The sequence below is a fragment of the Mastacembelus armatus genome, chromosome 23 (genome assembly GCF_900324485.2).
Source record: "Mastacembelus armatus chromosome 23, fMasArm1.2, whole genome shotgun sequence".
In the NCBI taxonomy this organism is placed as follows: Eukaryota; Metazoa; Chordata; class Actinopteri; order Synbranchiformes; family Mastacembelidae; genus Mastacembelus; species Mastacembelus armatus.
The window spans coordinates 3,936,849-3,953,260 of NC_046655.1; the positions used below are offsets into that span (position 1 = coordinate 3,936,849).

Sequence of the window (16,412 nt, forward strand, 5' to 3'; positions counted from 1 at the left end):
ACAGCACAGAGTGACTTCCTGGCAGGATGTCGTGTCAACAGGAATTATGTCTTAACAACTGACATGGTGTGATTGAGGACTTATGTAGGTGGCAGTATTGATGTCTTTGTACCTGTTTTTTTTTTTTTTGTTTTTTTTTTGTCTTGCAGTTACGCAGCTCCTTCAAGCAGGCGTTCAGCAAAAAGAAAACCAAATCACAGTCGGCCCATGACGAGATGGAGGAGATGACTGACTCACTGCCGTCCTCACCCAAACTGCAGCATGACAACCGCCAAGGCAGTATCGCCACTTTGCGCTCTTCACCTTCCACCACAGAGTGAGTTTTTACACACACACTCCTCTACAATTATGTTCTGTACTCAAATGCATCCGCATACATACATATATACAGGACAGAATAATTCACACCACCTACATAATTGACACCTATTTGTAATTAATGTATCTGTTCATACTAACAGAAGATACATACTGTACTAAACACACCTGTCTTATTTCTTTCTCTTACTCAGTCTGAATTATTTTCTGTGGTATTAGTTTTTATTTCACAAATGCCTTTATGTCCTTTGCTCACTTTTCTCATATCTTTCCTCCAACCTTTCTGTTCATCCTTTTCTTTAACATCTCTCCACCTGCTATAGCAAGTGTGTTTGCGATAGCAAGTCCTCCCCCATTTGGACACCAAAGAAAAAGCTAAATGGTCATGTGGTCTACAAGCACAGATCTCGGTAATAGGCACTGCGTAGCATGCTCCCAAGGACTGTATGTGCAGTGGGGTGTTGGTGTGACTTTCTTCTGCATCTTAAAATCATCAAAGTCCAGCATGTTAGAGGTGATGGATTTTACTGGCACACAAACTGAACAAGAACAAGTTCTCAGTTAAGAACAAGTACCTATAGGTTGAATAAAGAGTAGAAAGAATAAGCGGTAATCATTTTCTTCCTCATGCCAATACAAACTGGGTCTCTGTCACTGCAACAGGACCAACATGACCAACCAGTAAAAAAAGCATGCAAGTATTTTGCGCATCTGCTGTGCTGTGTGACAGCTGGTGAGATAATTTCACTTCTAAGGCATCTGGTGTGTTTTTCTCAGTAGCTGAGCATGTGGAAGTTGCATTTCACACAGTAGACCACACAAATGTGACAGATCACTGTTTGTGACTTAGCAAAATAGCATACCATCTCATTCAAGTTATTGTTTTAGATCTGTGCTTGGAAATCTGTCACATTGCTTCCATATCAGTATACTGTAACTGCAACTGTTTTGCTGTAGTTGATATAAATATCACAGTCACGTAGTGTACATTTAGTAGAATACAGAAATTAAAATCTGCATTTTGATCACAAAATTCTGGCATACCCATTTCAAACTTTTGTCAACTACTGTGTTGACATGACTGTCCATCCATCCATCCATCTTCTTCCGCTTATCCGGGGCCAGGTCGCGGGGGCAGTAGCCTAAGCAGGGATATCCAGACTTCCTTTTCCCTGGACACTTCCTCCAGCTCTTCCGTGGGGACACCGAGGCGTTCCCAGGCCAGGCCTCCAGCGTGTCCTGGGTCTTCCCCAGGGCCTCCTCCCAGTGGTACATGCCCGGAACACCTCCCCAGGGAGGCGCCCAGGAGGCATCTGGAACAGATGCCCGAGCCACCTCAGCTGGCTCCTCTCGATGTGGAGGAGCAGCGGTTCTACTCCGAGCTCCTCCCGGGTGACCAAGCTCCTCACCCTCTCTCTAAGGGAGTGCCCGGCCACCCTGCCAAGGAAGCTCATTTCAGCCGCTTGTATCCGAGACCTTGTCCTTTCGGTCATGACCCAAAGCTCATGGCCAGCTCATGGCAAGCCACCTTTTTCCAGTTGAGGACGTGGGCCTCAGCTTTGGAGGTGCTGATTCTCATCCCAGCCGCTTCACACTCGGTTGCAAACCGCCCCAAAGCATGCTGGAGGTCCTGGCTTGATGGAGCCAACAGGACATCATCATCTGAAAAAAGTAGAGATGAGATCCTGTCCCCGATTGCCAGGCGATGTTGTACAGGCATGTCAGCCATGACAGCCCATCAACATCCAGAGACTTGAGGTTCTCAGGGCGGATCTCACCCACCCCCAGTGCTTTGCCACCGAGGAGCTGCCGAACTACCTCAGTGACCTCGGCTTGGGTGATGGATGGACCAGTCTCCGAATCTCCAGAGGTGGGAGTTAAAGACATCTCTGATAGAGGATTCGGCCAAACATTCCCAACAGACCCTCACAGTACGTTTTGGCCTGCCAGGTCTATCCCACTTCCTCCTCCACCAGCAGATCCAACTCACCACCAGGTGGTGATCAGTTGACAGCTCTGTCCCTCTCTTCACCCGAGTGTCCAAGACATACTGCCGAAGGTCAGATGACACAACTACAAAGTTGATCATCGACCTCCGGCCTAGGGTACCCTGGTGCAAATTTGCACTGATGGACACCCTTATGTTTGAACATGGTGTTCGTTATGGACAAACTGTGACTACCACAGAAGTCCAACAACAGAGCACCACTCGGGATCAGATCAGGGAGGCCATTCCTCCCAATCACACCCCTCCAGGTTTCACTGTCGCTGCCCATGTGAGCATTGAAGTCCCCTAAAAGAATGATGGAGTCCCCAGTTGGAGCACCTTTCAGCACCCCCACCCAGAGACTCCAAAAAGGCCAGGTACCCTGCACTGCTGTTCGGCCCATGGGCCGAAACAACAGTGAGAGACCTGTCCCCGACCCGAAGGCGCAGGGAAACAACCCTTTCATTCAGGGGGTAAAACTCCAACACGTGGAGGCTGAGCTGGGTTGCAATGAGCAAGCCCACACCAGCTCGCCGCCTCTCGCCGTGAGCAACTCCAGAATAGAAGAGAGTCCAGCCCCTCTCAAGGAGCCCAGGCTGTGCGTGGAGGCGAGCCCGACTGTCTCTAGTCGGTACCGCTCAACCTCCCGCACAAGCTAGGGCTCCTTCCCCCCCAGTGAGGTGACATTCCATGTCCCTAGAGCCAGTTTCAGCGTCCAGGGATCGGGTCGTTGAGGTCTCCGCCTTCGACCACTGCCCGATCCACATAGCGCCGGCCCCTTATGGATCCTCCTGTGGGTGGTGGGCCCACAAAAGGGCGGCCCCAGGTCACTCTTTTGGGCTTTGCCCGGCTGGACCTCATGGGGGAGATCCAGCCACCAGGCGCTCGTCAACGGGCCCTACCCCAGGCCTGGCTCCAGGGTAGGGCCCCAGCTTCGCCATACCGGGCAACGTCACGGTCCTTGCTGTTCTCTTCATAAGGGGTTTGAACCACTCTTGGTCTGGTCTGTCACCTAGGACTTGTTTGCCTTGGGAGACACTGCCAGGGGCATATAGCCCTGGACAACATAGCTCCTCCACCACGATAAGGTGGCAGTTCAGGGAGGGGGAAACATAATGTAATGTCTTTTACCTACAAACTGTGTGGAAGAAAAAAGGATGGAGTATTGTAAATGACAAGGATTCGCTGTCGCAAATGAAACACTTCCCCTTACACCTCCATGTTGTACCTGACTCTAGTTTCCTCCTGAATCTCCGCTCTTTTTAGTGTTTACCTTTTCTCTCCAGACTATGGATGTGTGTGTGTTTGGTATAACCATCACAGTGACTCCCTCCACCTCCCTGTGTGTAATCCCGGTTGCAGGCTGTGCGAATGCACTGAAGCTGAGGCTGAAATCATCCTACAGCTGAAGAACGAGCTGAGAGAGAAGGAGCTCAAGCTGACAGACATCCGCCTGGAGGCACTTAGCTCCGCCCACCACCTGGACCAGATCCGAGAGGCCATGAACCGCATGCAGGTGAGGTTACACTCACTGGCACTGAAGCAGCATGCACAACTGCCCATTTGCCAGGGAGTTATTGATTGTTAATAGTCAAATTGCTTTTCTTGATTCTGTCTCATTATCAGTCAAAGATGAAATGCATAAAAACATGAGGAATGACAAGTAAACATTTTGGTTTCATATGTCTAAGCCTCCAGAAGACCAGATAGAAGGATATCATGGAAAAAGAAATACCATTTATTGTGTTACATTTTTTTCTATGAAGGCTCATAGCAGCAAAACTTTCTCTATTCAGTTTGTTTCTGAAGCAGCGTGTTTCTCCCCAAGGCACTGAAACATGACAGCTACCAGTTAGGAAGTCAACAATGCATTTAGTGAGTTAGAGGATGACAGGGCACCGGCAGGGCACCAGAAAAAGCGTGCTGATGTCACTCACACAGACTAAAACAGAGCCTCTTGTTCCATATCTAACAGTTCAGTATACACCTGACACTATTGCACGTTAGCTGATAAGTTGTAGACTTAAAAAAGTCTTTCTGTGTATGTTTATCTCTTACTGCAGCAAAGCGTAGTATGAAGACTAGTTACAGGGGGAAATGGCTGCCTGGACATGTTGGACCTTAACAAAATGAACCACAGCACCTCCAAAGCACATGTTATATTTTGTTTGTTTACTTGTACAAAAAAAAAAAAACAGACACTAAAAATGACAATTCTTTCTTTTTCAGGATGTTATGTGCCAGACAGCTTCCAGCTCTCAGTCATATAGCCCTAGAATTATTGCTGATTACATTAACAAGATATCATGTTTATTTTTGTTAAACTTTAGATGGACTCGGAGGTGGATTTTGTTACCATTTCCAGTCTTTGTGCTAAGCTACTGGCTGCCACTGCAAATGTATTGTACAGACATGAAGGGTACGAATGTTCTCATCTAACTCTCTGCAAGAAGGCTAATAAACATATTTCCTAAAATGCCAAGCTATTCCTTTAGGCCTTAATGTCTGAAAACCTTTCAAGGAGTAACATGATAACATAAACAAATAAGACTGGCAGAATGCTGTATCATCGCCAGAACAGAAAATTAAAAAGACACATGACAGAAAGTGAATATATTTGATTGCAGTGGAATAAAATTGTTTAATTGTCCATGAAGCTGAACAAAAAAGAAGATACAAAGTAGTTTCTCTCTGTATTTCACTAATCTCATTGCTATTTATGTACTGCAATGAAAAGCAACCTGTCATTTTAAAGTATACTGATCAAAGATGCTGTGTCACTTCATATTCTTCAAAAAGCACACGTTTAAAGAATACATGTCTGAGTTAAGTGGGTCTTTGTGCATGTGGATTGCCTCATCTGTAGAAGTTCTCCTCAGATCTGAGGATCATGTTAGGCTTCTTATCTGAGGATTAACCTTCACCAAAAAGAGCCTTCAAGATAAAAAAAAATAAAAGCTGCTTAAAGCCCATTATTCCAATAATAGTAATTCCGAATAGCAACAGTGGCCAGTCTGAATGCAAGAACATAATGGTTACCATTGTCTTTGAAGGCAGTTTTTTAGATTCTTTTCATTCTTTGCAACAGAATGAGATTGAGGTGCTGAAAGCCGAGAATGATCGTCTCAAGTCCAGCGGTAATGCCACACCAACAGCCACGCCCATCAAGACGGCCCGTCCGCCCTCTGAGACTTCCAGCACCTCCTCCTCGTCCTCGCGTCAGTCCTTGGGGCTCTCGCTAAATAACCTCAACATCACCGACACCATCATGTCAGGTCAGTTCAGCGTCAGCGTTGGTGTCTGCAGCGCGAATCTGGAGTGTCAGTGTAGATCAGTGTTCACAGCCTGTGGTTTGTTCTGAGAAGCAATAAGTGTGGGGGTGGTGGATATGAGGGAAATGGACTTTATGTGATCTTGCTGAACCAATAATAATACTTAGAATGCCCTCACCAGGCAATGAAAACTGAGCCTAAAGTGTGTAATAACTCCACCCCAGAAATCTGTTTAGTTTAGGACAATCTGCTTCTTTTTTTTCTTTCATACACGTAGATTCACCAGATGAAAATTAAACCTCTAACCATGGCACTGTAAATGATAGGCTCTTCTGTTTTGTTAAGCCTTAGGACACAGTTTATGGTCTGAATCAGCTGTCAGAGCACAAGTTCTCTCTACAGCATCAAGTTGGATTAGCTCTTGCTGTACTCAGTAAATGTGACAGAATTGTTTGCAGCAAGAGAAATGATCCAAAGGAGTTGCATTAATGATGAAATAGAAGCTCTCGCTACTGTGAGGACATGCAAAACAGCAATAGCCTGTTAGACACACAAGCATGCACACATATGTACAAGCTGAAAATCTCTCCAGGCTTCTTCTTTGGAGAAGTAGAAGAGGTTTGTCCCTCTCACTTGGCCTGCAATTAACACAGAAGGCACAGCTCTCTCCAAGGAGTCAGGCCCTCGTTAATTGATGGAGGGATGAGCTGAGAGCAGTGACATGTTAGAAGACAAGTAGGCCAACAAGCCCTTATCACCCCAACACAGAGCTCTCTGCGAAGGGAAGCCAGTCGCATACAAAGCACTCCCTTCCCTCTAAAATGGAGCCTGGAAAAAGAGAATGAAGAGGGGATCGTTGTTGGAGTTGTGCTGGGGTTGTTGTTAAAGGTGGCCAGGCTGTTTGTGGACATTTTGGTGTCCCATCACTGCCCCTGAGTGGACTGATCTTTTTCATTAGAATAGTCCTACAGTAAGGCCTACCTCAACATTGGTAAGTGACCTAGGTATGTTAAATAGGAAATATTATTATTATTATTCATATTATTTTATTTACTATCCATAGAGAAAAGACAAGAGTGGGACAGGAATATTATACAGACACTCATTAACCTCAGAATTAACATCAAAATCAAAGTATCTCAGTTTTCAACTAACAGCAGCAGTTTAGAGGCAAAGTCTACAACACACATAATAGTTTTATTTGTTCCTTTAGAAAGCATAATGGACTAATTTTTGGGTTTCCTAATATTGTCATGCTGGTAAACTGATATCTGGTGGAGAATAGCACCTATATAAAGGGTATGTCTGATTTCTGCTCATGGTTAAACTATTTGAGGCTGTGCCTATGTAAGGTGATATTATTGCCTTCTCCTTTTTAGAAACATTCTCAGGTTGAGTTATTAATTTCTTTGGGCAACTCTCAACCGAACTTTCAACTCGTCAATAAACACTTAAATGGGACTATTTCATTTTAAAGGATTTTCTATTCTCCGTCTCTTTCCTCTATTCTATTTCATTATCATTCAGCACACTCACTAGAAATGGCTGTTTGAGAATATTGATGAAATGTAAAACGTAATTACCACATGAAAGAAACTCATTAGCTGTCTTTTACTTTCTGTTTGTGCATTTGCAGCTGTAATTTGCCAGCAGGCAGAATGAGGGATTGTTTACATCAAAAGTAAAGCTAGCTATATTTCCTAACAGAAACTTTTTTTTTTTTCCAGATATTCTGCTGGATGATAGCTATGAGGGCAATCTGCGCAAAGAAGGCCGGAGCGTGCGAATACTGGTTACCATTAGCAGTGGGCCAAAAACCACTAAGGTTGGTGGTTAAATATTTTGCATTATTTTCATTTTTTATCAAATAAAATCATTGTAAATATTAGTTGACATCTGTGTTTTGGTACCTCAGGGTACACATAACCAGGAGTACCTAATTGGGTCTATTGGTGTGAGTGGAAAGACCAAGTGGGATGTACTGGATGGGGTCATCCGACGCCTCTTCAAGGTAAATAGAAATAGTTTATGGTGCAATAGTTTATTGGTACAATTCAGCACATCAGTTATGCACATCAGATATTTTATTTGCATAGCAGGAAAAGCACAGGTTAGCTATGTCTTCCATTTAGTTGTAATAATGTGCGAGACATCATGCACAATAGCAGAGCTCTAACACAAACACCTAGATTTGTATGCAGCATAACTCCTGTGTTTGGCACACCTAAAAAAATAAAACATAACAAAGGTGTTCCTTATAAAAAATACATGCATTCCTATTTCATACTGTATTTTGAATTCAACCACATAGACCCATAATTATGATCAATAGTGCAGGTCTTCATTTTCTGCTGCCCTCCCTGCAGGAGTATGTGTTTCGGGTGGACCCTCTGACCAGCCTGGGTCTTAACTCAGACAGTATTGTCTGCTACAGGATGGGCGAGGTGGTCCGCTCCCACACCTCCGAAGTGCCTGAGCTGCTGCCCTGCGGCTACCTGGTGGGTGACAACAATGTCATCAAGGTCAACCTCAAAGGTATGGGAGCAAGAAAACAGAGTTTCTATTTTAACATTACAGCTGATGTAACCTGAAACCAGGTTTGGATTATCACAAAAATGTTTGGTTGTTACCAGGAATACTGTTCTGTTTTGTTACAGTGTAGCCTTTTAAATAATTTTCTGAATGTGTGCCCTAGGAACAGTAACTGGACTTTACTTAAACCGTATTTAACAGTAATTAATACATTCATATTCACGATCTTCTTCTTCCTAACTTTCTTTTTCTCCCCTCTTCTCTTCCTCTTTGTAGAAGTAAAAGAGAACAGTATAGACGGTCTAGTGTTTGACACACTTATCCCGAAGCCCATCATCCAGCGGTACCTCAACCTTCTGATGGAGCACCGTCGTATCATCCTCTCAGGACCCAGCGGCACTGGCAAATCCTTCCTGGCTGCCAAGCTGGCTGAGTACATCATGTCCCAGATGGGGCAGGAAGTGACAGAGCACAATGTGGCCAGCTTCAACGTGGACCAGAACTCTAGCAAGGTAAAGAAACAGAGAAGTTAAATGGTTTTTTGCTACGGCTTATTTTCTGTTGCTTCAAGTTAGGGATTCCTCTGTTCTCACAATGCAATGCTTTTTTTTTGCTTGTGAAATGTTAAGGGACAGCTAATTACGTTCCACCAGTGTTTTGCATATCAGATGCAAATATTAACATTTGGAAGCACTGAATGTCAGATATTGCCTGTTAGTATCATTGCCTGGTGGGTTTTCTACCAAAGTGAAACAGGTTTGAGGATGGTGTTTCAATCTGTCATTGGCTTTAGATTACTTTGAAATAATGACATAAATTAAAAAAAAGTAGTGAGAACTAAAACATTTGTCAAGCTTACACTGACATGGACATTCAGATTGGTGCATCCAAATGTGTGTAGACATTAAAACCCATTGCCTCTTCCTCCAGGACCTGCGTCAATACCTGTCCAACCTGGCAGAACAATGTAACTCTGAGGAGATGGACACAGAGCTCCCCACTGTGGTCATACTGGACAACCTCCACCATATTGGATCCCTCAGTGACATATTCAATGGCTTTCTCAACTGCAAGTACCACAAATGGTGAGTAGGAACTCTTCCTGTCTTTTTGGCCAGACTGACTTATCGTGTAGTATTGCTGTTGGTCACTGCTTTAATCGGTACTGTTGATTGTTTGAAATGCTGAAATGTTTTTTTATTACTTATTAACTTATTATAACCACTGATTCATACTGGAGCAGAAGTGCATTTGGTTAAAAGTCAATAAAAAACTTTTAACAAAATAACTACACTGTTAAAATGCCACCCGTGTCCATCATTACTGAACCAGCAGCAACATAATTCAGCAGTTATTTAGTGCAATGCTCAGGTGGTACCTGAGACTAATTATGTGTTTTGTTCTCTTTGTCTCCATTAGCCCTTATGTTATTGGGACCATGAACCAGGGGGTTTCTTCCTCTCCAAACCTTGAGCTGCATCACAATTTCAGGTTTGGCTTGATGCTCATTGAATTCAAAACATTGGACTAATGTTATAGCTTAAAATACTCATTATGCAGTGACATATATCGGGGTAAGGATTATGTAATATGTATAAATGTTATAAGTTCCACAAAGCAGTTATGTTGATTTTTATCTGCTTTGCATCATCTCCCCTGTCAGATAATTGATGTCTGTACTTCTCACAGACTGTGAACTAAAAGCATTCTTCCACAGGGAATGCTGGAATTGTTTCTTGGATAATTTGATTTGTTAAAGGGAAAAATGAATGAACTTTAATGCATGTTCTCAATGATGACCATATGGGCTTGGTATGTTTGACTAGCTAATGATTTGGCAAATACAAAGTGATTAGGGAAAGCTTATCATGAGCCTGACATTAATTATGGTAAGTGAAATTAGTCCAAAAGCCTGGTAGAAGTATCTGAGACAGCACAGATCACATAATCTGTAATATGCTGCTTCAGTGTTGAATTGCTTTGTTAGACCCACTGCTTTTGTTTCACCACTGATGATCTGTCCCATTGTAGGTGGGTGTTATGCACCAACCACACTGAGCCGGTCAAAGGTTTCCTGGGCCGTTTCCTGCGGCGGAAGCTGATAGAGACAGAGATCGATAAGAACATGCGCAGCAATGATCTGATTAAGATCATCGACTGGATTCCCAAGACCTGGCAGCACCTCAACAGCTTCCTGGAGGCACACAGCTCCTCTGATGTCACCATAGGTCAGTTCACATGGTTTTTCTCTCTAGAGATCCTTATGCTGTTTGACCAGCACTAAATCCTTTGTAGTGTTTCATTTTAACCATGTCTGTCTACAGAGCTCATAATATTCAGTTATTAATCATTATCAGTCATAATGTAACTCACTGAAGTCACTTTTGCTTGAATTAATGTGTGGTGCCATAGCTGTCTGCACCTTGTCTTTGTTCTTTCCATCCTCCATCCAACAGTACAGCACTCAGCATCTGGGCTCTTATGTCCCCACAGGTCCCCGTCTGTTCCTGTCTTGTCCCATGGATGTGGAAGGTTCCCGGGTTTGGTTCACTGACCTGTGGAACTACTCCCTGGTGCCCTATCTACTGGAAGCTGTTAGGGAAGGACTTCAGGTATGGCCTATATTGCATCCACATTAGCACCTGTGGGAAGTTGTCATCCAAAACTCACACATAAACTGTCTTTTGTGAAAACAAGAAAGAAATCATGTGGCCATGAAGTTTTCTCCCCATCATCAAAAATGAACTTTAGGCACCAGAGGTTAGAAAAGTCACTCACTTTCATCTATACCTCCTCTCTCTTTCCCATCACTCCCACAGTTGTATGGTAAAAGGGTGGCCTGGGAGGATCCATCCAAGTGGGTGAATGACACGTATCCATGGAACGCCACTTCACTGCAGCAGGATGGCCAATCGCTGCTCCAGCTCAGGCCTGAGGACGTAGGATACGATGGCTACAGCTCATCCAAGGAGGGAGCCTCATCCAAGCAAGTGTCTCAGAGTGACACTGAGGGAGACCCACTGGTGAGGAAGACACAAAACAGCCATAATATTGCTGTTCGGCTAATGTGGAGAATTTAGTTTAACTGAACAGATGTAACCTTTCATTAAAATGGCACCAGTGCAAAACATTAACATAGAGGAGGCATTTTAAAAAATAGCAGTAAATCAAATATTTGTATACATGCTAGATTCATGAAATGAACTAATTCAAGGTTGTTGGTTTCCATGGAAACCTGTGATGTGCCTATGAGAAAATGTGAACTATAATAACTAAAGAAGCTGGTAAAATTGATGGTGGTATAGGATCCAGAGCAAAAACATTGCCACATAAACTCCAACAAACAAACACTATAGGATCAACTGTTGAGGATTAGGGCGAGATGGGTGAAGAGAGAGAGAGAGAACTAATTTCCATTTGGTGAATTATTGCACCCCAAGAGCGATTAAAGGGTAGTCATCCAAAAACAGCTGGGTCGATTTAGCAAGTGTGTGTCTGTGTCAGTGCACTTGTGTGTACATGTGCATGGATATGTGTTTGTGTCCAGGTGTGACCAGTTGGAGCACAGGTGTGCCGAAGCTCATTTAAGGACGATTTGAAGCAATGTGCCAAATACAGCAGCACTTCTGCATTATTTAGACCATTAGCTCTGTTGCAGGGATGAGGAGTTCTGCTGTTTCATTGTTGTGATTTACTGCAAGGTTTTATAAGTGGCTTTTATCACATGTCATCAACTAAAACGTGAAAGTTGGTGGGTCATTACATTTCAAAGTTTTTAGCAGGTGTAATAAGTACAGTGGTATCCGAAAGATAGTATGTCCTGAAGACTGAATATTAATTCTTTATGCATAAAGAAGTTGGGTTTCTATCTGCATAAAGGCCAAAGTATAAACATGGCAATTTAGATAGTGAACTATTTCTGGAAGGAGTAACTTCTTGGAGTTATGACTGGTTGCAGAGCAGCTGATTGAGAGTAGAGAAAGAAAAACTGTAAATATGAGGATTGGAACAGTACATCTCTTTACTTCACAGTCCTATTAATGATGAAACTCTCAGATTAGCCTTGAAGCCCTTTGGTAACATCCTGATCACCAGGCTGGAAATCAGTGCCCTGAACACACCACATCCATGGCAGTAAAATATAATTGTATTCAGGTTTAAGATGTTAAAATGTGTTGATGAGGTTTAAGATTGATTGATGTGTTGTGCTTGCAGATGAACATGCTGTTACGGCTGCAGGAGGCAGCTAACTACTCCAGCACGCAGAGCTGCGACAGCGACAGCACCAGTCACCATGACGACCAGCTGGACTCCTCCTTGGAGTCGGCACTATGAGACTGAGAGCTGTGCCGAGCGACCAGACCTTTGGACACTTGAACCTGCGAACCTTTGAACCTCTATCACTACCAGACACCGCCCTTATAGTACACAGATATATGGTATATGAAAAGTTTTATTATTCAAAATGGTATACCCACCACTTGAAAGCAAACACCTATTTTTAGATAATTATGGTGCAATATTAAATCGAAATATTTTATGTTTGAAAGAGCAGCAACTTGATCAAAATGATAAACAATCATACAGGTTGGATTGTTTCTATTTTAGTCATTTTTAGTGGAATACAACTTTTCATATATGTGGAGGCAGGATGTGTCTGATAAGTGACTTTAGTTGCTCTGAAGGTGACTTCCAAAGAGTAAATCACAGTTAGTGCTCAGCCATGATGAGCCCATAAGTTATCTTTGGATGTCAATCTCCAAAATGTCAAAAATAAGAGAAAGCCAAGAATCTGACATGACAAAACTGGATTTTTCTTTTTTTAACCCAGTTATATCTTCTGATGTTTACAATGGGGTAGGGCCCGTTCTGTTGTTTGTTTTTTGTTGTTTACAGAGGTGCTTCTCATAGACACATAAATGCACTTACACAGAGGCAGCAGGAGGACACTTTCCTTAAATCAGAGGCTTTTTTTGGTTCAGGCCGTCATTTGATCAATAGTCCAGTCTGCCAAAGTGTCCTTGGGCAAGGCACTGTATCTCTACCACCTCTGGGGGACCCAGACCACACTTACTGAGGAAAGCAAGCCGGAGGAGATACCTTAAAGGTTTTAGGGGATGTAATGCCCTCTGGTGGCCATAATGGAGATTTCCAACACTTAGGGGAGAGTGGCTTAAAACTGCTAATTGTTTTTTCACTAACAAATTGAGCTTATCACACATATATTAGAATGACTTTGTGTATCAGTAATGTCTGACCAATTCAAAAACCCATCTCTTTGTTGTGGTTTCCTGAACTGGCAAATCAGAAATTACTGTTTTGAAGTAGAATTTAGGGCTAAAAGACATTTTTTTTTGTCTCACTGCCACTGTCTTCATTTTTTTCTGAGCATAACTATGTACAGGCCATTCTGCACTCCCATGATGGCACCAGGTGACTGAAACATTTGTAAAACCTCTGGAGTTCTCTAGGAAGAATTTCATTATCATAACATAATGACACACACACTCCTCCTGGCCTCAGCTCAATCATCAGCTGAGCCTTGTGGTGCTGGTCTCCTGTCCTGAACCTCCTCAGTGTCTGGCACTGCCAAGCCGCTCCTCGCTGCCCTGCATGCCAACAAGCACAACAATGTCTGTGTGTCATCCAGCCACATTGCTACTGTGAAGAAAAATGGACAAGTGCCAATGTTTTCTCTTTGATTTACTGCCAAATGTACACACACACATATTTCCCATCACAATGCAGACCTGTCCATGGTTTTTAAACTTAGATGAAGTTGTCTTTGGCCTTTTTTACTCTGAAATCTGTTGTCAGTTGATAGCTTTGAATGCATCATGAGAATAGCAGGCAGTACTTTATCAGTGGATCATTTACTAAACACCTTCCCCAGTTGCCCAGTCACAGTAGTCTGTCAAGCTTTGAGCTGCTCCAGGGGTCTAGCTCCAATCTGTTTTAACTAGCTTCACACCTACAACAATAACCATCTTTTACAAACTACATCAGTTTGTAGGGCCATAGGTTATGTTAAAAAAATACCCTGATCACAACTAACTATGGGGAAGTTATAATGTTGCCAAACACATCAAAAATCAGAAAGAGGTTTATAGCCAGGTAGGTTGTCACATAAACCTATTAACCACATGGTCATATAAGTCTGATTACTGGCTAATCCTCATCCATGACCTCTTGTACCATTAAAATTGAAAACACACTGCAAATATGCAAGCTAAGCTACCAAATACAGGGATTTTAAAGTGAAATAACAGTCTGTTAGCTTTTTTCTTCACTCTAGCTCTACACTGCAACACTAGAGCCACAGTGACCCATGTCTTCTACATGGGTCATTTGCTGGTGAAGATTCAAACTTTTTCCTGTGAGATGCAGGTTTGCCCTCAGTCTTTTAACACCATATGTATGTAAGACTTGGACAAGATTATCATTTCAAGCTAGAAATAAAAATATGTCAACTGGAGGCTGCATATTTAAACATCTCAGTGGGCTAACTTAAATAAAAGCTGCCAAAAATCCACTAGAACTAAAAAGGTGCTATTGTTGATCTTCGCATTTAGAAGTGGAGAATATGTTTTTGCAGCCATGGAAAGCTTGACAGACTTAATAGTAAGGGGGTGGGGCTTAGCAAATGGTCAACTGCAAAATAGCAGACTTCCTGTGATGTTTTCTTTATTGTGAATGAAGAACCAGCTTGGTAAGGTGTGCTGCTAACAGGAAATTCAGAAAAAAAGAAAATGGTAAGCTGACTGAAACTATTCAGGGTCTCCACTGCAACAGGTATGAATCTGAACTATCACACCGTTTGAGCGGTCAGAAAAATGTCAGTAGTATCAGCTGACAGTGTCCTGCTTGGAATTTTCTGACAATTATTTGATAGGCTTAGTCAGCTTCCACTCTCATTTGGCATCCACGTGGTACCAAAAACAGAATCAGAAGTATTTTCAGGTGCAGGTGAACCAGATCAGCCCAAGAGCTGAATAAGGGAACAATGATATTGGTGCTTTCTCACTGCCTTAAATGTGCAAAAGTTTGGGAAGCCTCTGCTCCCATTGGTGAGAAAATGTTGAATGATGACGATCTGCTTCTTGCTATGAAAGATGCTGCTTGTAGTGGGAAACACAGCCTCTTATGTTTGGTGTCGCTCCCTCTTCTGACAGCTAATGTATGAACAAGCTGATGCTGTATTTGAGTTTCAAACTTACCATTATTATAAAAACATGAAAAAAGGGGTGGGATGTTTTTATTTAGTTGCTTTGCGCCCAGGTGAGCTGGGCTCACTTGAAATGACTGGAGCACAACCAAACAGTTTAGGGTTTTCTAGCCTGGCGAGCATGTTTTGAAGCTTTGTAAAAGGGGGATGCATTGAGAAGAGACCTTTAACTTTATGTATGTGTGTACTGGACGGAAGCCATTTTGAATTTTGATTGTTCTCTCTTTGTTTAATGAGTGGGTTGGTTTTGCACATTTTGAGGTTGGGCTTGGTTGTAAATACTTAAGTCTTGCACAGTGAATCAAAGATGCATTCTGCCCTGTTGATGTTACAGTATGCTTAACCCGCTGAGTAAATTATTGTACTTTGAAAACAGAGCGAAAAAGAAAAAAAAAAAAACAAATGCAAAAACTCAACACACTGTCACAAACGGGTGTGTGTCTCTCGTGGTGATTGGATGTGTTGCCTGTGCAGGAGGCATACGGTGTACAGTAAGAAGCTGTTTTTTTTAACTTGCTTGAACTCACAGGCCGAGAACAAAAAAAAACAAAAAAAAAAAAGGCACTTTTCCAGTATTGCCCCTTCCTGCCATAATGTTCTCAGACTCCTCTCCATCTTTAGAAAAGCCTGTTGTTCCTTAGAATCACTTCCTCTCTGGACATTTGAGGCCAAGCTTACCCGCCACATTAGGCTTAGACTGTCTGAGGCACTGAAGCTGACCTGACATCGTACTGTATACATTTACCTACAACCAACAGGTGCTGCTGGTCAGAGCCCATCAGTGACCCACAAGGCACGTTGTCACAACCTCAGGACAATCTTATCCTCTACAATCCTACCTGTGTTCAGCTTCACACGTCTCTGCAGCCAGGTCTCTGATGGTTTGCACATGTATCTGGCTAACTTGGCCAGCCTTGTGTCTGCAAGGGTCTGTAGTTGCATGCAAAGGGGGTAGTTACCGTGGTAACCACTTGCTCTTACATCCATATATGAAACCAGAGTAGATCCCACATTTTACCCCAGCTACTCTACACTCCTGTTTAGGCTATTACTTCCCCAACTAACACAACTTTGACAC

At 42.9% G+C, this 16,412-nt stretch overlaps 1 protein-coding gene across 10 annotated transcripts in view; it reads left to right on the plus strand.

The window, feature by feature from the left end:
* nav3 (neuron navigator 3) overlaps positions 1–15,894 on the plus strand; it is a 257,362-nt gene extending 241,468 nt beyond the window's left edge. For 7 of the 10 annotated variants that reach the window (XM_026326360.1, XM_026326355.1, XM_026326356.1 and 4 more), the window contains 14 exons: positions 150–316; positions 642–728; positions 3,668–3,821; positions 5,394–5,580; positions 7,305–7,402; positions 7,493–7,588; positions 7,944–8,112; positions 8,386–8,621; positions 9,040–9,194; positions 9,529–9,600; positions 10,141–10,337; positions 10,603–10,721; positions 10,929–11,132; positions 12,325–15,894. In XM_026326360.1, the coding sequence (XP_026182145.1) occupies positions 150–316; positions 642–728; positions 3,668–3,821; positions 5,394–5,580; positions 7,305–7,402; positions 7,493–7,588; positions 7,944–8,112; positions 8,386–8,621; positions 9,040–9,194; positions 9,529–9,600; positions 10,141–10,337; positions 10,603–10,721; positions 10,929–11,132; positions 12,325–12,444 (2,061 nt within the window). In that variant the 3' untranslated portion in view covers positions 12,445–15,894. The remainder of the gene's footprint in view (positions 1–149; positions 317–641; positions 729–3,667; positions 3,822–5,393; positions 5,581–7,304; positions 7,403–7,492; positions 7,589–7,943; positions 8,113–8,385; positions 8,622–9,039; positions 9,195–9,528; positions 9,601–10,140; positions 10,338–10,602; positions 10,722–10,928; positions 11,133–12,324) is intronic. The other 3 variants (XM_026326357.1, XM_026326358.1, XM_026326362.1) reach the window with 1 other exon arrangement.
* Positions 15,895–16,412: the final 518 nt, after the last annotated feature.